The following is a 21,576-nucleotide window of genomic DNA, read 5'->3' on the forward strand; positions in this document are numbered from 1 at the left end:
TCCTCACTTGAGCTTTCCTCTTGCCTGGACCACTCTTCCCCCAAATATCTGCATGGACAACTCCTTCGCCTTCTAGGACTGCCCAACTGTCATCTGCTCAGTGAGCCCTACCTTAACCCCTATTTTATTTTATTTGTTTTTTTAAAATTGAAGTATAGTTGCTGTATAATATGTTACAGGTATAAATATAGTGACTCACAATTTTTAAAGGTTATACTCCACGTGTAGTTGTTATAAAATATTGGCTGTATTCCCCATGTTGTATAATATATCCATGTAGCCTATTTTATACCTAATAGTTTGTACCTCTTATTTCCCTACCCCTATATTGTCCCTCCGCCTTTTCCTCCCCCTACTGGTAACCACTAGATTGTTCTCTCTGAGTCTGCTTCTTTTTTTGTTATATTCACTAGTTTGTTGTATTTTTTAGATTCCACATATGTGACATCATACAGTATTTGTCTTTCTCTGACTTATTTCACTTCGCATAATGCCTCCAAGTCCATCCATGTTGCTGCAAATGGCAACATTTTGTTCTTTTTTATGGCTGATTAGTATTCCATTGTGTATATATATACCACATCTTTTTATCTGTTCATCTGTTGATGGCCATTTAGGTTGCTTCCATATCTTGGCAATTGTAAACAATGCTGCTGTGAACATTGGGGTGCGTGTATCTTGTCAAATCAGAGTTTTTGTTTTTTCAGATATATGTCCAGTAGTGGAATTGCTGGGTCATATGGTAGTTCTATTTTTAGTTTTTTGAGGTACCTCCATACTATTTTTCACAGTAGCTGCACCAATTTACATCCCCACCAACAGTGTAAGAGGGTTCCTTTTTCTCCACATCCTCACCAATTTGTGTTCTTTTTGATGATAGCGATTCTGACAGGTGTGAGGTGGTATCTCACTGTGGTTTTGATTTGCATTTCCCTGATGATTAGTGATGTTAAGCATCTTTTCATGTGCCTGTTGGCTTTTGGCATCTCCTCTTTGGAAAGGTGTCTATTCAGGTCTTCTTCCTATTTTTTAACTGGGTTGTTTGTTTTTTCAATGTTGATGTATCTTAGCCCTTATTTTATACCCCAGCCCACCTCCTGCCTTCTACCACTACTACTGATCTTTTATCTTTTCCTAGTTGTTCTTTTTTCCATAGCACCTATCACATTTTAATTTATTATAGAATTTATTTATTATGGTTATTATGAGAGGCCTAATAGTTCATAAATGGAAAATGCACAAATAATATACTCTTTATAGAAAAAGGCAGAAAGCTGTCCTGCAGAGAAAAGGAGAATGAAAGCAAACACTGAGAAAAACAACGCTGAGATACCAGAAACATCCAGATAAGGAGTGCCTTAATTCTTCCTAGCTTTCCAATTCCTGATTCTTGCCTGTGGTAGGACCCCCACTACACTTTCTTTTCTTGGATTGCAGAAGATACTCCTATATCCTTATAACACATTTCCCTCTTTGTCTTAAGTAGCTCAACCAGTTTGGCTATAATCTGAAACAAAAGAATCTTGCTAAATTGAAATTGGTACCACCAGTTGGATTGCAACTAATAGACCTTCAGAGAAAGAAATTACACTGGTAAAGTCAAGTCTAGCGGGGTTTAGTGGGAATCCACACACACGTACCCATTTTGGGATAGTAAACTGAGTCTCTGTGTTATATGGTAGCAAAGCAATTGATTAAATTATAACTTTTCTTTTTTTATTGTTATTCAGAGCATATATCCACAGAGGATTTAGGGTATTTGGTTGCCATATATAAATTTTATTAATTTTTGCAGCAGACAGAAGACAGGTCCTAGTCCATGTAGTCCCACGGTGAAGCAGAGAAAGGCAAGGCTGGTCAATTGAGACTCGTGATCCAACAAGCCCTGCTTTGCTGAGCCCCTGTTGTCTAAGTTACTGTCACTCTCCTCTCACAGCTAAGTGGATACACTGGTTGAGGAAAAGTGAGATCCTCTCCACTGGAATGGAGAGAATGAAGAATGGCCAGAGTTGGGGAAAGTCCCCGACCCCCACCAATCTCTCACCCGCACCCTCCATGCCACGTGCACACCATTTCCAGCTTTGTTCCTCAATGAGACAAAGGTGATCAATCTCCCATTATAAGGCTTGTTACTCCACTGGGGTTGGAATACAGTGTGGAGTCAGGGGAAATTTCCCAAGATACATTAGAGGAAAAGAGTCTCCCTGAAGCTCCACTCCAGCCCGTTCTGCCCACCCGTAGCTTGAAGCTATGGCCGTTATTTATAGGTGAGAGCCTGGGCCAACCAAAAACACATTGGTGACTGGATGTACTTCCTCCATCCAAGAGAGAAGGCTTGCTTCTATAGCAGTGAATCAGGATCTGAGTCCTGACAACTATGTGAGGAATGGAAGAAGGGATGGTAGAACCAGGTGGGCTTTTCTTTAGGACAGGTGAGTCTCTGAGCACCACTTCACTTTCTCCAATCTAACCACCACTGAGAGCGTTTCCAGTATCAGGACCCAACTTTAAGAGCCTCTGCCCTGAGAGCAGGGCACTGGCACAGCTGGTCTGCCCTTTAATTCATTCATCTGCCCTCTGCCCACCATACCTGTATTTTGAGGGTAATTCTGGGATTTGCCTGGAACACTGATTTTTTTTGGAGGTCTTATATTTTGCCCATATGAGATTAAGAATTTTATTGTCAGTCTGTTCCAATCCATATTATTATCTTCTGGAAATTCCACACTGCTTTGTTCGACTAGTAGAAAGCCTCATAGACTTCCAGGACTATTGTGGATTTATTTTCATGTGTATAGTTCTTCTGACATTTCAGTGGGAATTAGGGAGGAGGAAAACTAAATGTGTGCATTCATTCAACAGCCTGAACCAGAAATTGTCTTTTCTCCTCTAATCCTGTGTCTCATCCTGACTCTTACTGTGTTCTCCAATTCTCCCTAGTGCCAAACATTTCCTCTCTCTCCACCCTTGCTTTGTTGCAGGATTTCTTCCCAAGTGGGTCAGATCAGGCCACTCCCTGCTTTTAAAACCTGAGTGTCTCCTCATCACCTAAACACAAGACCCCATTCTTTACCAAGTCATCTAAGGTCCTTTCTGTCCAGCAACAACCTGTCTTCCAATTTGTTGTTTAAAAGCCTATTCTTCCAAATCAATTTTCAGTCCTTAAAAAACAGGAAGCACGTCTCACTCACCTTTCTATTCCCCACCACACACTGCCCATGGAAGGCACGCAGAAACGTTGATTTCTTTCCCCTTCACTCCTACCTACTAGGTACGCAATAAACATTTGCTTGAATAAATAAGTAGATGAATGCTCAGATTTACTTGCATGTACTTTTGCTTCAGAAATTGACTAAATGACCATTAAATAGTAGTCTATAGTTTCACAATTCTAAATTTTAAAATCAGTAGTGCAATTTTAAGAGCACAAGATAGTTTTTAAAAATTGTTTTATATCCTGTCACATAGGTTTGCTACATATCACCAAAAATATTCTTAAATATTTTGAAGATGTTACTAAGTTGTTAACTTTTTATACAGGATGTGTAAATAATAATATGTGTATTCAAGTGATATTGTTGCATATGATATGAGGATTTTATTGATTTGTCTCAAGGTTATTTTATTGCCAGCTTTTTCATTTTTCATCATTGATTAAGATGTGCATTTAATTTACATCACAGAGCACTTGTCTCTATAGCTTCACTATCACAGACTAGAATTTTGGATTTGTTAACATACTCTGTTGTTGTTTGTTGTTGTTACTGCTGCAGCTACTGCTGGCATTTGCTTATGGTGGTAGAGGAAGGGAGAGAGAGGCCTAGTATTTTATGAGTGGAAAATGCACAGATAATATACCCTTGAATTATTTATCATCATTATTAATGATAAGAAAATCAAAAATGAATTTTTGCTACTAGTATGTCAGTTTTGTCCCTTAAATGATTCGTTGCCTATTCTTATAGGGAGAGAAAAGCAAAGATGCTCCTTCATGGGATCCTGTTGGCCCGAAATTCCTAGAGAGGAATGTTCCAAGAGACTCTCACTGCCACCTTTCCAACAGCCCTAGAGCAATAGAGCACGCCTATCAGTACGGAGGGACAGCCAACAGCCGCCAAGAGTTTGAACACTTAAAAGGAGATTTTGGTGAAAAGTAAAGTAACATACTATCCTTTCAGAAACTGGATGCCATGGCTGGGCTGCATCCTTATTTGCCATATGTCATCCTTTTCCTATAATTTTTCTGTGCCAAATTAATCGTATTCGTTTATCATCAAAACAAATACTAAATAGTACATGATTCATACTGTCCAACAAATAACATTCTCTGTGACTTTCTTCCCAAAAGTAAGGTGCATAAAACAGCATTCTCCTAGGAGTTTGCTGTACTTTATCAAAAAGAAAAGACAATCAAAGAAAGGAAGATGGGGTAAATTTTAAATGACTCATCATTTAACCTTGCTATCACCTTCCCTCCCCCATACAAACTGCTTTCAGATTGTAAATGGGAATGCATCTGAACTGCTGGAAGGTTAATAAGGAAAGACACTGAAAATACAAATGCGCTTGTATCTCTGTTGGCCCTCAAGCTATCTCTAAAGTTCATCACTCTTCCTGGTATTTCACAAATCTCCAGGTTACTTAGTATTATTGAAGATTTCTTTGTAAACTGTTAGCACCCAAATATTCTTATATAGGTCTTATATAGCTCTTTCAAACATTCATACAAGCAGTGCATTCAGTAAGAAACTCCTAATGCCTTCTAATTTCCTGTTTTCCTAATGGGCAGAATCAGTATTTTGTATTCTTCAGGAAAAATTTAGAGTTAATCAGACTGGAAATTAGCCTCATAAATGTATCTTACCTATGGCCTAGAGCTAAATTTCTGAAATTTTTATTTAATTTCTACACATTCTGGTAGCTGTTTTTAGCATGTGATATCCATCGATTAATTTTTACAGGGAGAAAATTGAATCTGTATTTTAGACAGTACACAAATCATATTGTTTCTATGCAAAATTATATATGCATATTAATTACTACTATTTTGTCCACATGAAGCTTCTTTAACATAAAGATTTTTACTAAACTAATTGCAACCATACTTTAAAAGGAAGACATGAGATTATCCTTTACTGAAACAACACTTTCTTAAATGTGGGATGTATCCCTGTTGTGTGAGGAAATGGAGAAGGATTTACATTTTTGAACTAGCAGTACTTACCCGATACTCACTAATAATACTAAGAATGTTAGTATTCTAATTTAATCTTTAATAGTATTCTATTCTAATCTTCTAATAATACTAATAATTAGAAGAATGTTGCTTGGGATTAGATTGAATGGCTTTATTCTTCCTTACACTCTGTTGCCTTGGAAAGTTAGAGATCACCCTCAGTCTCCTTTGACAGGTGGTAAGCTTTTTCTTCTCATTTACCAGATCCCAGTTTTCCATTCGTCTGAAAACACGTTCCTCCCATGGGATGATTTTCTATGTCTCGGATCAAGAAGAGAATGACTTCATGGCTCTCTTCTTAGCCCATGGCCGCTTGGTTTTCATGTTTAATGTTGGCCACAAGAAACTGAAGATTAGAAGCCAAGAGAAATACAATGATGGTTTGTGGCATGATGTAAGTTGAAGGCAGAGAATATTATTATCAGCCAATGTCCACCACTGTCAAATGGACTGACACTAATACCCACCAGGGGTTTTTCTAGAAACATCCATTTAAAAATTCTGTTGCTATATGTTCAATTTCAAAGCCTTCATTAACTCATTATAAAAATCTTGAAGCATATTATTTTAAAAGAAATACAGTCTGAGTATAATATTTTTGACAGATCAGTTTTTTTTTAGTGCAGTTATTTTAAACAAAAGATCAATGGCCAACATAAACCGAAGTTTGGTTTTTAAGGATATTTCACTCGACTGGTTTTTTTTCCACTGCCTATAATGTTCTAAATTTTCAATGATTGCTGAGTGTCTCGTAGACTAAGCTATGGAAGGTACAAAGTGAAGAGTAAATCTGTTAAGACAACAGGATACAACAGGTAGAATAACCTAAATATCAAAGCAATTCAGTGTGTATATACTGGAAAGAGTAAGCAGTGTCAGCTGCATTACAATTAATTATAATTAAATTTACAAGAGAAAGCACGTGGGCTGGCCAGCTGGGCAGAGCCTCAGAGAACTCTGCTAAACATAAGCTGTATTCGGAAATTAAGCCTATAACTTTAAATCAAGCATTAAAGGAAGAGACTCCTAACCTTCAGATGAAAGGACCACTTTTTTAAAGAACTTCTGTGGCATTGCAGTAGCAAAGTTGGGAGGAGAGGCAACACAGCCTTCTCTATTGTCCATCTCTCCATCCAGGTGATATTTATTCGGGAAAAGAGCAGCGGCCGACTGATAATTGATGGTCTTCGAGTCTTAGAAGAAAGTCTTCCCCCTACTGGAGCTACCTGGAAAATCAAGGGTCCTATTTATCTGGGAGGTGTGGCTCCTGGAAAGGCTGTGAAAAATGTCCAGGTAAGCCAGACGTGACCAGGTAGAGCCATCGACCTTTAGAGCTGGAAGATCATTTACTCTGGCCCTCATTTTACGATTAGGAAACTGGCAAAAGTAAAGCTGTAGTTTGGCTGGAGATGGGGTACATAAGTGGGTATTGTCCTGAGGTTGTCTGTCCACCCTGTGACATTACAAAGCCCAGAGTGATCTTTTGATTCTAGGGTAGAGGTGAGATGAAAAATGTTTCAGAGATACAAACTATCATGAAAATTTATGTCTCAAGGAGATGCTTATTTGTTCAGCAAGTAACCATACTTTTAATCTTAAAAAAATACCCAAGAAAGAATTCCCTGGCGGTCCAGTGGTTAGGACTCAGTGCTTTCACTGCCATGGCCTGGGTTCAATCCCTGGTTGGGGAGCTAAGATCCTGCAAGCCATGTGGCACAGCCAAAAAAAAAAAAAAAAAACCAAAAAAGAAAGCAAGTCATTCCATTATATCAATATATTATTGGATGAAAAAAGCCTTTCAGGCCCTTATGTAAACTATGATCTCATTTTCGTTTCTTATACACACACACATACACACAATTTGTAAATGTGCAAGGAAATGTGGTTACCCCTGGGGAGACATGAGGATATAGTAGAAAACAACAACAACATTATTTTTGTAATTTAAAATATTGGACCTTTAAAAATTATCTAGCAATAAAGGAATGCATCAAAGGACTAAGTTTTTTTAACATAAATATAGATTTGACTTTAACACAAAGAATTAATATACTTCTAAGATCTGTTAATATATGTGGATAAAGCAAAAAAGGGGGAAAATGTTCATGTTTAATTAGATTTTAGGTAAGTACCCACAATTCCATGATAACTTCTTTAAAAGAAAGATTTCCAAAGCAGTGTGAAATCAGTTATCTCAAGTGGCCCGTGTTCCATGTTCTGTAGTATGATAAATGCTCAACCACAAAACAATGAAGACAGTGAAGCAAGCTTTCTGCTGTTTATTTAGCCATGGTAGATTTAACGGTTAAGAACTTTGCTAGCCCTCATCAGCATTAGGTGATCTAGGGCACAGCTGTTCTTGAAGAGAAACAAACGAGGGTATTTCTAATGTTCAATTTGAAAACCACAGCTACAATTTACCTTGTCTTGAAAAACGTAAAAATTTTCGTTACCTTAATTACGGTAGGCTGTCATTATCAAATACAAAATTCCAGCTTCAAAGAGCTAGTTATAAAGCAACTACCTGGAAGACCACTGATCATTCAGATAGCTAAGATAAATAAGGCAAGAAATTACTTGGTTTCTCTCTGGACTCAAATCCCTTCATTTTGTTTCCCTTGGGTACATCTGTGAGTGTTGAGAAAATGGATTTTAAGAAATGTCTTCTTCTCTCAGATAAACTCAGTCTACAGCTTCAGTGGCTGCCTCAGCAATCTCCAGCTCAATGGGGCCTCCATCACCTCTGCTTCTCAGACATTTAGCGTGACTCCTTGTTTTGAAGGCCCAATGGAAACAGGAACATACTTTTCAACAGAAGGAGGATACGTGGTTCTAGGTAACAATGACTTATGTTAAAACGTGAATCATGAAATACTTCATTCCTAGAGGTGGCTAACAGGGATATTGGGCCCAAAGATAAAAACCAGAAAATCTAACTCAGCCCTAGAAAATGGCCTCTTTCCATAAGGACCACCTTTCTCCTCTCCTACCCTCCAAACTAGACACATGGACCGTGCCCATCCCTGTTTGCTTTCCCCAGCCAGTGCTTCTCCACAGCTGCCAAACCTCTGGAGGTAGACCATCTTGGTCCCTTTAGAATTTCCTATGCTGTACCATGGTCTAACCTGTGTTGGCTCTTGGCCACCTCAGTCTCTAGGTCTTTCTCTGCTCCCTCTAAGCATCACCCATTGTTCCTACTAAGGAAAGGTCCACTTCTTCCCCTTGCCAGCAACTCTAGCAGACAACACTATCCCAAAAACATTTTATTTCTGGATTTTTATTCTCCTCAACTCTTACTCTCTCACACATTCAACAAAGTTTTTATTGTGTGCCTCTGGTATGACAGTCCCTATGCCAGGTGATGGAACATAATAGTTCTAAAAATAAATAAATAAAATCCTGGGACTTCCCTGGCGGTCCAGCGGTTAAGACTTTGCCTTCCAATGCAGGGGGTGTGGGTTCGATCCCTGATCAGGGAGCTAAGATCCCACATGTCTCGCGGCCAAAAAACCAAAACATAAAACAGAAGCAATATTGTAACAAACTCAATAAAGACTTAAAAAAATAATAAAAGCATCAATAATTCCAAAAAATAAATAAATAAAATCCTAAACAGACTGCACACAATCACCATCCAATCCATTCCACCAACATTCTATAGAGCAACCATTAGGTGTGAGGAAGGTACCAGGACAGATGCTGGGAAAGAAGATAGGAGAAGGGTATAAAACCACATGTTCCCTGCCCTCAACATCGTCTGAATAAAGACATTACAGTGCAGCCAAGTATTCCTTCTTAAACCACCCGCATATCCAATAGAATAACCACAGGTAATATATCCTCTCTTTGTCTAGCTCATGGTTTCACTTTCCTTTCTCATCCTTTATCCCTACTAAAACACCTACAGGCACATTTCTCAACCCTTCATTGAATTTCGGTGATAAGAACTCAAAGACTTGGACAGCCTGAAAAGCATAGCAACCTGCACAATTTATTTTCTCAATAAACATTAATTAATATCAGGAAAAATTAAAAAGTTATCTATGAGGAGACACGTCAAGTGAACATTATTAAGATGCCCAGGTTTGCAATGAGTCTCTTGGAGTGAACACGGCTAGTCTTAAGAAGAATTCATTTTCTTGCATCACTGCAATAACAGCTCCTAACTGCTTTTGCTGCTCTCACTTTGTTTTTCCTCCCAAATGCTCTGCAGCACTGGCACCAGTTACTTTTTTAAGAATTATTTTAAATACAGATCTGATCAAGTCAGCTCCCTTGCTCAATGACTGCAAAGTCAAGTCTGCCTTCCATACTGGAGCACTAGAGCCCTTCCCAGTGTGGCTCCCACCAGCCTTCCCCATTCACCTTGCCTCCGTCTACCCTTACAGGGGACAGTCCAGCCACACTGGCATTCACAGTGCTCTCCAAATGTTCCAGCCTCTGTACTTGTGTTCAGACGACTCACTCTTCCCAGTTTGCTCTTTCCTCCTTCTCACTTTTGAGATATTAAATGGTCCTGCTAGTTGGAATCAATTTCTCCTCACCTGTGCTCACACAGCCATGCTGTGTTTTCAGCAAGCTGTTTCCTCCCCAGGCCCCAGAGCAGGAGTGGTGTGCTAGTTATCTCAGACCCCCACGGAGCTTTCCATAGTGTGTTGGACATGGAAAACAACACTTTCTGCTTACCTATTGAAAAATGCATCAAACTTTCAAAAACAAGTAAAAAACCTGCAATCAAACCATGGTTACAAAATTTAGGTTGCTGTTCTTGAGAACTAATAGTATTTCTCTCCATAGATGAGTCTTTCAATATTGGATTGAAGTTTGAGATTGCATTTGAAGTCCGTCCCAGAAGCAGTTCTGGAACCCTTGTTCACGGCCACAGTGTCAATGGGGAGTACCTAAATGTTCACATGAAAAATGGGCAGGTAATGTGTTAAAAATTGTCTTAACAGTCTGTCTCCTCTGATCTTGGATTCTGGATCTGAAGCAGGTTTATTTCACAGAATTATTTCATCAATCTTTCCTAACTGGGGGAAAGAACAAACAACAGGGAAGGTATAACATAAAATTAAAATGCAGGCAATATTCGGATTCATACGTTGGGAATTGATTTGATTAGAGCAAAGAGCCACGAAATTGTGGCAAAAATCAATAATTAAAAGGTTTTAACAAAAGAATCGGAAGAGAAATTTTTTACAACAAATGGAAGCAGCAAACATGTTCAACTATCAAAACCAACAAGTACTAAAACATCGCTCTATAATCTATATGCATATATTTTCAACTACTAAAAACAAAAAATTCTGTTATAAACACCACTTTCATCCTTAAATAATATTACTAAAGAACATTCATGAGAGTACTCAAATAAATATGAAGCATACTTTCAATGATGTCCCTAACTTAATATAACTGATTTTCATTTGAGTTCCCGTATATTCTATTAAACCATATAATAATAAAACAAATCCTTATATGGTGCTTTACTGTGTGTCAGATACCATTCCAGTTGCTTTATATGGCTTAACTCATTTAATCCCCCCAACAGCTCCATGAAGTAAGTATTATAGTTATCACCCTTATTTTGCAAATGAGAAAACATGGTGCAGAGTGACATAAGTGGGAGCGCTGGGGTGGGAACCCAGGCAGTCTGGCTCTTAGAGTCCATGCTCTTCATCAGTACCTTAGCCTGCCTTGTATAACACATTTCATCTTTAAAATTAAAGGAATTTATTGTGTTATCTTACTGTTCCTTGCCCCCTCTTCTCTCCTGTGTCATTTTTTTGTTCTCTCTCTGAGGAACAGTTTAAACTTTCTGTAGCCTACTAAAGAGTGACCCCTTGTGTTCAAATTGCAAAGCTAATCATGTCTGGATGTTAAAAGTTCTCCTTCCCTGTGGTAAATGTAAGAAATTTCATTTTATCACAATGAGGAGAAATGAAATTAAATTCCACAATGTGCCTTGTCTTTTGCAGGTCATAGTGAAAGTCAATAATGGTATCAGAGACTTTTTCACCTTAGTGACACCCAAGCAGAGTCTCTGTGATGGCAGATGGCACAGAATTACAGGTGAGAAAAGCTGAGTGTCCTGGGTTTCCTTAATAAAGTGAGCCTACACACCCACCTGTGGCATGATGGCTTGGCAGAACTTAGACTATAACTTATATGACAGAATAGGTAATAGATGACAGTCTAAAAGTGGCCAAGAGAAGAGAATCAAATGTTACTGTACTAAAATGTGTATATTGAATCCACATGTGATTTGAAAATACTAATGCTGCCAGAATAGTCTTCGGGAGTTGTTTAAATAATGCATACCTTATGGAGCAAAGAAGTAGCAGAAAGAGTATCCTATTATCCCTTTCAAAGGAAAATGTTATTTTTTGCTTAGACATTGATGTTTTCAGTGATTAGAGGAAAGTGTATGGTTTATTCCAGAATAAATAAAAGCCATTACTGTAATGAATTATTGCCTTTCATGTGAAAATTAATCACTTCAGTGTCACTTATGACCACTCTTTTCTCTGTATTTCAGTTATTAGAGATTCAAATGTGGTTCAGTTGGATGTAGACTCTGAAGTGAACCATGTGGTTGGACCCCTGAATCCAAAACCAGTTGATCAAAGGGAGCCTGTGTTTGTTGGAGGTGTTCCAGGTAAGAGTTATTTTAAAATGACAAGTTTCCAAATCCAAAAAGACACTAAGTTCTCATAAATGTTATTATACTATTAAGAATTGAGCTATGTATTTTCATAATTCACCTAATAACTCAAAGGATTTTATATACAATATCCTTTCATAGGAAAAAGTGTACTGACAATTATGAAACGTTATCCAAGGATCAAAACAAAGTAACACATAAGAACTACACCACGGCATTCTAACCAGTAGGTAACTTCTCTCCCTCTGCTGCATCTGCTTAATTTTTTTCTCTTCACTTTCCATACCCTCCTCACATACACACAGTAAAACACACTCTATCTTATCTCTGACACAAAGAAAACTCATTCACTATTGCTGCTCTAGGATCTGAGGAAGAACCTTGGAGCACTAAAAGTTTGTGGATAGTTGCTCCTCTTCCACACTAAGAGAGAATACACAGTTCTTCCCGACCAGGACTAGTTTGAAATGTGAAAACAGCTGCAGACCAGAAGTTCTGTCGTTCCTATGTAGTCACATTCCCTGAGAGGTTCCCAGCTGCAGTTCTGTAAACATCATCAGTGACATCACTGCTGTCATCTGCCAAGAATGGTGTATAATCCAGGATGGTGATAGGACACTTATGGACCCTCCACAATTACTTTAAACCTCTGAAGCAGGGACCATGGCCTTATGTTGAAAGTGATTGTTTCACACACTTCATCAACTTGGAAAAATTGAATGATAAAGGTAGCAAGAGGGAAAAATCAAGCTTTTACATCTGGAATTTGGTGGGGATTTTAAGGAAAAACTTAACATGGTACCTCACATCCTAACTAGACTATTTTAGACTGACCCATGTAAAGGCAAATAATGCTTTAAGAGAGTGAGAAAGATTAAGCATCCAGTCTTGCGTACTCACAAAATAGTAGCAACAAAGCACTCTTCTGCTTTGTAATATGAATTTTTCAAATACCAGTATAGACAATAACAGTAACTCACTGATGAAATATTTGAGACCCTCAAAAAGCAACGCTGCTTCTCCTTTACTCCCGCTGTCCACTCCCATCTCCATTTCTCAATCCTCCCCTCCTGCTCCAGGCTTTGGTTCTGAAAGAAATACTGGCAGAAACCACATTGCACTTCATGCAGGTACAGTATGGAAGATGTGTCCTATCAGTTCCTCCATTTCTGCACATTGCTTTCTTCCGGGAAATCACAACGTAGTTTAAAATATTTCACAGGTTCCCAGGGGCCTACAGGATCAAAGTCAGCCTGGCATGCAAGGTCCTGATCATCTGCCCCCCCCCGCCCCAGCCTTGCCCCTGCCTCTGGGGCCTCCCCCTACCTGCTGGGACTTGTAGTCCTCTGGATGTTCAATGATGGTCTCTTTGCTCCAGGCCTTTGCACAAGTGCACAAGGCATCAGTTTCTGGAAGATGTCCATTTTTGCCTCCCCTAGTACATTTTCAAGGAACTTCTCCCACTCTTCCCCCAACTTTACTCCTATTGACCTTGAGGATCCAGCTCAGACTTTTTACACACATGCCCCCCTCCCACTAGAGTGTGCTATGCATACCACCTTTGTGGCACTTATTGCAGAATATTGTTGAAGCTAAATTGTACACTCCTTGCTGCCAGAGAACACGACTTCAACAGACAACAAATATGTATTGAGTGTCTGTTAAGCACTGTGCTAGGCTCCAGGAGATGAACAAAACAAGCGTGGGCTCATGGAAGTTATGGTATTTGTTCTTTACTTTGTACCCAGAGTGCTTACTATATCAAATATTTGTCTCTCATTCAAACAAATATTTGTCTCTCTGATTTGTGTTTGTTTTCAGAGTCTCATCCCAGCATTACACACTGCCATCATCTCTCACTGTAAGACTTGCTAAGCTCTACAGACTGGGTGGGAAAGATATACCTGAAGCCAAATTCTGCCTGCCTGAGACATGCAATGAATAGCAAATTTTAGCTAATGAGCCAACACACAGGAGCTAGCAAGGCATACCCACCAGCCCACTGCACCACTGCAGCCCTTAATTCCATCTACGAATCATGCCAGCAAGCCTAGAACAGAAGCAATTATAATCTAAGCCGAACATCATTAATCACATAATTTTGAGCTGTTCAAGATTAATTCCAGTAAAATCACGTCAGAAACTGGGGCATGAAAAAGAATAACTAAAGGAAATTAGGCATAAACAAAACCCCTATATGCACTGAAATCTCTTAGAATCCCAATCAGCTCTCTTATACAAGGCAGAACCCTGGTAACACATTGTTTCTATCAATAAAAAGCTAATGCATTGAAAGTCAATGAACTTTATACCAGAAAATTCAACTTCATTGTATGATCATTTAAAAATCAAAATTAGAAGTTAATTTTTTGAGTTAAGGATGATTCATTCCTGTACTGAAGATCCTGCATTATTCTGTATATAGTCAAGCTTTCAACCTGCGGAATGTTTGCTCTTAAAATCATGTGTTGATTTTATCAATCAATTACTTAGGGTTCTGGGGCACTTTATTGTCACTACTGCAATAAATTGTGTAGTGAATTATGCAGACCATAATTTCTACATGAACTATTTCCTCTAGAATTTGTCCCCCATGAACCAAAGGGTGGTAAGCTTGGGCAGAATCAAAATCCATGTTCTAAAACTAGTGTCCAAAATGAACAGAAGAAATAGATGTTTCTACCCCTTACATTCTTTCCTGTTCATCTTTATTCTGATGATGAAGTACACTGAACAGGCGTGAAGAATATATATAGTCATACTAATCTAGAGACAAAGGGAATTGATCTCTTAGGACCCTTCCAAATCTAAGACTTGATAATTATCATTCTAAATATGAAATGTTATTTCCATGATTTATTTTCAATACAAAGCTTCCGCATATTCTTAATCTACATTGCTTGGAAAACTTATTACAGCTGCTTGATGGTATTTAATTTGCTGTCCTTTTTTATCTTCCCTCCTGAGTTACTGATTTCTAAGTGTTTTCCATCTTTTATCTGCTACTGCTCACATAGCTGTTTTGTACATAATAATAAGCTTTCACTAAATGGATTTTAATTTCATGATATTTCTAAGCTCTCTAAATTGCTTTAAATTATATTGCTTCTGTCATCTCAACACATTTAATTGTGTCTGTACAATTAATAAGCATCAAGGCTTCTTCTAGATCTCTAATTAAGATAATGGGAGGAAAGTCCCCTGGCATACCCCAGGGCACCTGTACCCACACAAAGACTAGGCTAGTTATCATTATCCTATTTATAGTTCTTCAGCCCTGAGCTCAGAAAAATTAAAATTTAGTTTACTTGAATTCATTATTTTCTCATTATATTTTATGAGCTTGGCAAAAATGTGGAGGATTAAGGATGAAGGGTAATGATACAAATTAAACAAACATTAACCAATTCCAAGAAGAGTTTGGAAGCTAAATTTTCTTTCCTCTGTCTCAGTAAAGCACACAAAATAAGTGAGGCCCAGGTGAAATGAACTCTAAAAAGCATATGTAGATCCCAAAAATTCACTGCTGAGGCTTTACTTGTAAGAGGTAAATTTCAATGGTAAATACACAGCTGAATTATACTCTGAAATTTGATCATGGAAAACATGGCAAAACTTTAAAATTACTACATGTTCATATTACTTCAAAAGCAGATAATATTTCTGAGAAAATGCGTAAATTATTACTATATTCCGTCTTTGACATGTAAATCATCTTGATAATGTGAGCGGTTATGATGTATATTTTTGCCACAAAGTAATATTTGGGCTTGGAACGCCTCAACTGCAGTCTTTGTGTTCATTTCTTTCTTTTTCCAGAGTCTCTACTGACACCACGCTTGGCCCCTGGCAGACCCTTCACAGGCTGCATCCGTCACTTTGTGATTGACGGGCGCCCAGTGAGCTTCAGTAAAGCAGCCCTGGTCAGCGGTGCCGTGAGCATCAACTCCTGTCCAGCAGCCTGACACAGCAGAGCTACTCAAGTACGAAGTTCTTTAGAGCACTGAAAGAAACACAAAGCCAGGAGGAGTGGCAGTTCTTCCTCTTGGTAGAAGCTTTCATCTAGTTGAGCAGGACTTAAATGAATCATCAGGGACTGGATGTTTATTATTTCTTATTTGGATTCTTACACCTTGGATCCAAAATGCCTGCCATGGATAACAATCAAAGGAGCGTTCAACTTACCTGTATTGTATTACTTCCTGCTGGCGAAATTACTGTTCCTGTGTCTAATAAAATAGAAGGGATTCTAAATAAACACTGGCACACATTTTTAAATCGTGGCTAGATTCTCAGATTCATCTTTCATTTAGGTAAGATAACATTCAACCTATACCAAAATATCTTTGGTATATCTTTTATATACCATAAAATCTAAAATTAGATTATAGATTTGCTTTTAGCACTTTTGTTTGGTCTATCAGTATAGCAAGAATATTTTAGTTTTGCTTTTTTTTTTTTTTTTTTGTGGTACGTGGGCCTCTCACTGTTGTGGCCTCTCCCGTTGCGGAGCACAGGCTCCAGACGCGCAGGCTCAGCGGCCATGGCTCACGGGCCCAGCCGCTCCGCAGCACATGGGATCCTCCCGGACCAGGGCACAAACCCGTGTCCCATGCATCGGCAAGCGGACTCTCAACCACTGCGCCACCAGGGAAGCCCCACATTTTAGTTTTATCAAGGTTTAATAAAGTAAATTTCTAACAAATTATCAGAAAATGGTAATATAATTTGTTTCTAGGAGAGAAAGAAAAGAAAGCCTCAATCGAATAAATGCCTACTTTTTTTCCTTTCTTCCTTAAAAGAAAACTAAAATTGTGCATGAGGGGAGGTTCTTGTAGGATATTGTTACTGTGTGTTCTGTAGGCATCATGAAAGACATTATAGCAAAGAGAATAAGACAAAGTCATACAATTCCACTTAAAAGTATAGAAGTCCTTTTATTAAAAGTTTTTTCCCCCACATACCTGCAACACAACTAGTCTTATTTCTAAAATTTTATAATTATTTTTTAGGTATATATATATTAATAAAGTCTAGAAAAGGAAAAATAGGCTTGACTAGCTGGTAGAATATTAAACAGACTGAAATAAAAGAATTATACATGAAAAGATAATCAACAATGAAGACAAAATGAGAAAACAGACCCTCATATCAACAGGATTGAAGGTACATAAGAGGAGTGACTTTGGGGGTATGGGGAGGGAGTATAAAGTATTTTGAGGAATTACTAAGGGAATAAAATAATTTCTTACATATATATGTAATTATTTACATTCCCCTACTACCCTCATGTCTCAGGTACATTAATAATAATGATGAAGATCAACAAAAATAGCTAATATCCATAGAGGACTTACTAAGTGACAGCCTCCACAGTAAGCTAAATTAAAGCAGATTTCACTTGATCATCACACTAATCCGATGAGGTAGCATTTGCAGATGAGAAGCCTGAGATTTAGAATGATTAAATACCTCGCCTGCTGTCATTCAGCTAGACTGAGGAGCCAGAATTGGAAATAGGACTGCTGCCTGCCTCCAGGGGCAGTATGACTGTCCCCTTGCTTCCTGCCCCCAGGGGACTGTCTGCCTTCAGGCCAACTCTCAACTGGTCTCTAAAGCTGGAGTCACAGACTCAACCACCTATACAGCCAGAGAGGTATCATGAAGGAGTGAACCTGGTGGTGTCTGACTGAAAAAATCAAAAGGGCCAAAATTTCCAAAAGAAGCTGGAAATGTGAAATTTGAGGGGCTTGAAATGGCCTGATTTTTCAGTTAGTAACTAATTAAAATTAAAACAACAGCAATCACAAGAGCAAAATACTGGGCTGACCAAACAAAACCTTCTGAGAGCTATGGCCTCTGGGCCTATGTGGCTTCTGAGCTGAAGACTCTGAATCCAATAGTCTAGGGCCTTAACCAGTACAGATTGGACCGATGCTTAAGACACAGTAAGCCTTCACAGTCCTCCCTACAACAGACCCAAGATGGAGGCAGTAGCTCTTGGGTCTAAAGAGCTAACAGCCTGCCATTTTCTTTTCTAAGAGATTTTCCTGAGACATCCTAGAGGGCCATTCTATGCCCTTCATTCTCAGCAGTGGCCCAGACCCTAGCCAGACCTCCAGTAACTACAACAAGTGTGTACGCAGACTCACATATATGCAGACTAAAGTCACAAAAATTCTTCTACCTTCTCTGCAATTCACAGGGCCACTTCTTTGCAGTTATTTCACATTCTTATGCTCAGCAAGTAAGAATCTACTGACCCATATCTGCTGACCCTCTTAATCACACAATGTCCTTCTGAAACCTTGAATTTACCATTTATAAGAGCTTGATTCAGTTCTTAGATGGGACCCCATCTTCTCTCAACTGTCTAGGGAGAAAGAAGTATGATTTCCTTTCTTTTAGTTAATCATAGTATATTGGAACTTCATACATAGAAATATAGATTAGAGGGGCTTCCCTGGTGGCACAGTGGTTGAGAGTCCGCCTGCCAATGCAGGGGACACGGGTTCGTGCCCCGGTCTGGGAAGATACCACATGCCGTGGAGTGGCTGGGCCCGTGAGCCATGGCCGCTGAGCCTGCGCATCCAGAGCCTGTGCTCTGCAACGGGAGAGGCCACAACAGTGAGAGGCCCGTGTACCGCAAAATATATATATATATATATATATATATATATAGATTGGATGTTCAGAGTAATTTTGACTAGTTGTCATTCATGGCCCCTGCCAGTTCAGAGCACCTTGGAAATCAAGAGGCCTCCCATAGCCCCAGTTTGAAGAAGCAGCCCTATTTGGGCCTGTATCCCACTTCCTCCTCTCATGGCCACAGCTGATTGGGTGAGGGCACCATCCTATTGCTTTCCAGTGAAGCAACATCCCACCATCTGGTGGTATGAAAAGATGAGTTCCAACAACTGAAAATTTTCTCTTGAAATTGTGAATTGGGAAACACAGAAAGAATCAAGCCCATAGCAATAATAGCTGAAGCCAAAATGATCTTACCTAGAAGAATGGTTTTAAGTGTTTACCATACACATTTATAGACACATACTTCCCATTCTATAAACATAGAATAATATATATCCACCTACCCTCTGTCCAGTAAGAACCACCTCAGTTCTCAGCACACAGTTTGTAAGGGGGCATCTCAGAAGACACTGGGCTATTTCTGTTCCCTGGGCTCCCACTTCCTTGTACATAGCATGGTAGTAGAGGGTGTTAAGTAGGGTCTTTGCTTACCTTAATTGGTGACTACAGCCTATAACTAGGACCATAAAGCAGTAAATACACATTTTAGGTTCACCAAACTTTGAGGTGTGAAGCCAATCCCTTCTCTTTAGGACTGGCTCAAAGAAGTCATTTCAGTATAACCAGCAATGTAAAACCACAATGCCCCCAACACACTACATAACATGTCACACACACACACACACACACACACGCACACACACACACACACAGTCTGTATAAAGGCAACAGAAGAGGCACTGTCCAGAATGTAAGTTCCACAAATTTTTGTCTGTCATCCAATGATGTGTTGTAAGAGCCTAGAACAATGCCTGGCATGTAGGTATATGCTCAATAAATATTCTTTGAGTAAATTTCAGGAAAGCCAAGTTTCCATAAAAGTTACCCCCTCATCTCACCTCCCAAGGCAATCACTTAAAAAGTGCCTGGCAATCTTCAGAAAGGAAAAAGTGATACTGACTTCTCCACTTGGGTTCCCCTGAGCCCCAGGGATCTCTGATTTGCCTGAAGATATGGAGAGAAGACGAGGGGAAAAAATGGCATAGCTGATCAGAGAGACAAGAAGCATTCCCTCAAGTCTTTGGTAACCTTTCAAGTCCTGAAAAGTAGAGGAAAAGATCAGCTACCATGGATAAGGCCACTCAATTTGTAAACTTCACAACACCAGAGGACACCATTCGCAGAGGGTACTGCTAGGGGGCAGGATGGGGTGGGCAGAGCATAGATGAGTTTTAGGGGTGAAAGCCTGCTAATCTGCCAAATCATGTGACAGAGAGGCTCACACTGAAGAGGAATGTAACATGACACTACCAACCAGAAGAATAGCAACTGAATCCCTCAAGGAAGGAAGTGTAGTGATGGTAGCTGCTTAGTGCTGAGTCCCTCACTAGCCCAGCCAGACCACAGTGAGTTTACAGTGAGCTAAATCAGCAACCTCAGAGAACACGTTTTCAAATGATCATGTCTAAAGATGGATGATTCGTGAGCTGATGTCAACCGAAAGGAAGGTTATGAAAGCATGATGCCACAGGGTTGCCCTCAGACTGTTTATAATACTCCCTTCACAGAAAGCTCCTGCCTAGGAATGTAAGGAATATGGGAAGGCATTTATTCAAGGTAGAAGCCTTAGAAGACTAAAGAATTCATCCCAGTGAAAAACTCTATTTATCCTCCTAATGTTTAAAATTTGCAGTGAAGTCCCACTCTCATTTCTGATATCAGTAATCTGTGTCCTTTTTTCTTGTTAATTCTGCCTAGAGGTTATCAATTTTATTGGTCTTATCAAAGAACCAGATTTTGGTCTCATTGATTATTCTCTATTATTTGTCTTTTATTTAATTAATTTTTTCATCTTATTTCTTTCTGTCTGCTTATTTTGGGTTTAGTTTGTTCATCTTTTCTTCTTTCTTAAGGTGAAAGCTTAGATTAATTGACTTGAGACATTTCTTTTTTTTCCCTTTTAGCCACACCGTGCTGCATGTGGGGATCTCAGTTCCCCAACCAGGGCTTGAACCTGTGCCCCCTGCAGTGGAAGCTTGGAGTCCTAACTACTGGACCACCAGAGAATTCCCCTACATTTCTTCTTTTCTGATGAAAGAATTTAAGGCTTTAATTCTAAGCACTACTTTAGTTGTACCCCATGTGTTTGATATGTTGTTCTCATTTTCATTCATTTCAAAATACTTTCTAATTTCTCCTGTAATGTCTTCTTTTATTCATGAGTTGTTTGAAAGTGTTTCATTTAGTATTCCAATATTTGGAGAGTCTCCAGACATTTTTCTGTTGAATTTGAATTTAATTCTGTTGTGGAACGTACTTCGCACACTCTGCATACTTTGTTTTGTTGCCTATAACATGGTCTATTCTTGGTAAATTTTCCACGTGTGCTTGAAAAGAATGTATAGTATTCTGCTGTACTGTTGTTCTACTACCAGTTGTTGAAAAATGTTAAGCTATAAATGTGGAGTTATTTGTTCTTTCCATCAGTTTTTGATTCATGTACTTTGAAGCTCTGCATAACATTTAAGATTGTATGACCCTTTTATCATCATGAAATGTCCCTCTTTATTTCTGGTAGTATTCCTTGCTCTAAAACCTTCTTGTCTATTATTAATATAGCTACTCCAACTTCCTTTTGATTAATGTTTACATGGGATATCTATTTTTATCCTTTTATACTTTAAAGTAGGTTCATGTAGTGCCTGGTTAGCTCAATCAGTACAGCATGAGACTCTTAATGTAGGTTCATGTAGGCACCATCCACTTTTCTAGCCAATCTCATAATCTGTCTTTTAACTGAAGTATTTACACCTTTTGTAATTAATGCAAATGTCAATATGGTTTGGTTTACATCTATTATCTTTATTCTTTTTTTCCTCTTTTCCTGCCTTCTTTAGGATTGAGTGATATTTATTCCATTTAATCT

At 38.8% G+C, this 21,576-nt stretch overlaps 1 protein-coding gene across 1 annotated transcript in view; it reads left to right on the plus strand.

Annotated features, from left to right (window-relative positions):
- LAMA4 (laminin subunit alpha 4) overlaps positions 1-15,865 on the plus strand; it is a 149,830-nt gene extending 133,965 nt beyond the window's left edge. Inside the window, exons 31-38 of the mRNA XM_065888640.1 lie at positions 3,966-4,153; positions 5,441-5,630; positions 6,374-6,529; positions 7,913-8,072; positions 10,034-10,164; positions 11,215-11,308; positions 11,775-11,894; positions 15,720-15,865. Of these exons, the coding sequence (XP_065744712.1) occupies positions 3,966-4,153; positions 5,441-5,630; positions 6,374-6,529; positions 7,913-8,072; positions 10,034-10,164; positions 11,215-11,308; positions 11,775-11,894; positions 15,720-15,865 (1,185 nt within the window). The remainder of the gene's footprint in view (positions 1-3,965; positions 4,154-5,440; positions 5,631-6,373; positions 6,530-7,912; positions 8,073-10,033; positions 10,165-11,214; positions 11,309-11,774; positions 11,895-15,719) is intronic.
- The last annotated feature ends 5,711 nt before the right edge of the window (positions 15,866-21,576 follow it).

Source organism: Phocoena phocoena, chromosome 12 (assembly GCF_963924675.1).
Source record: "Phocoena phocoena chromosome 12, mPhoPho1.1, whole genome shotgun sequence".
In the NCBI taxonomy this organism is placed as follows: domain Eukaryota; kingdom Metazoa; phylum Chordata; class Mammalia; order Artiodactyla; family Phocoenidae; genus Phocoena; species Phocoena phocoena.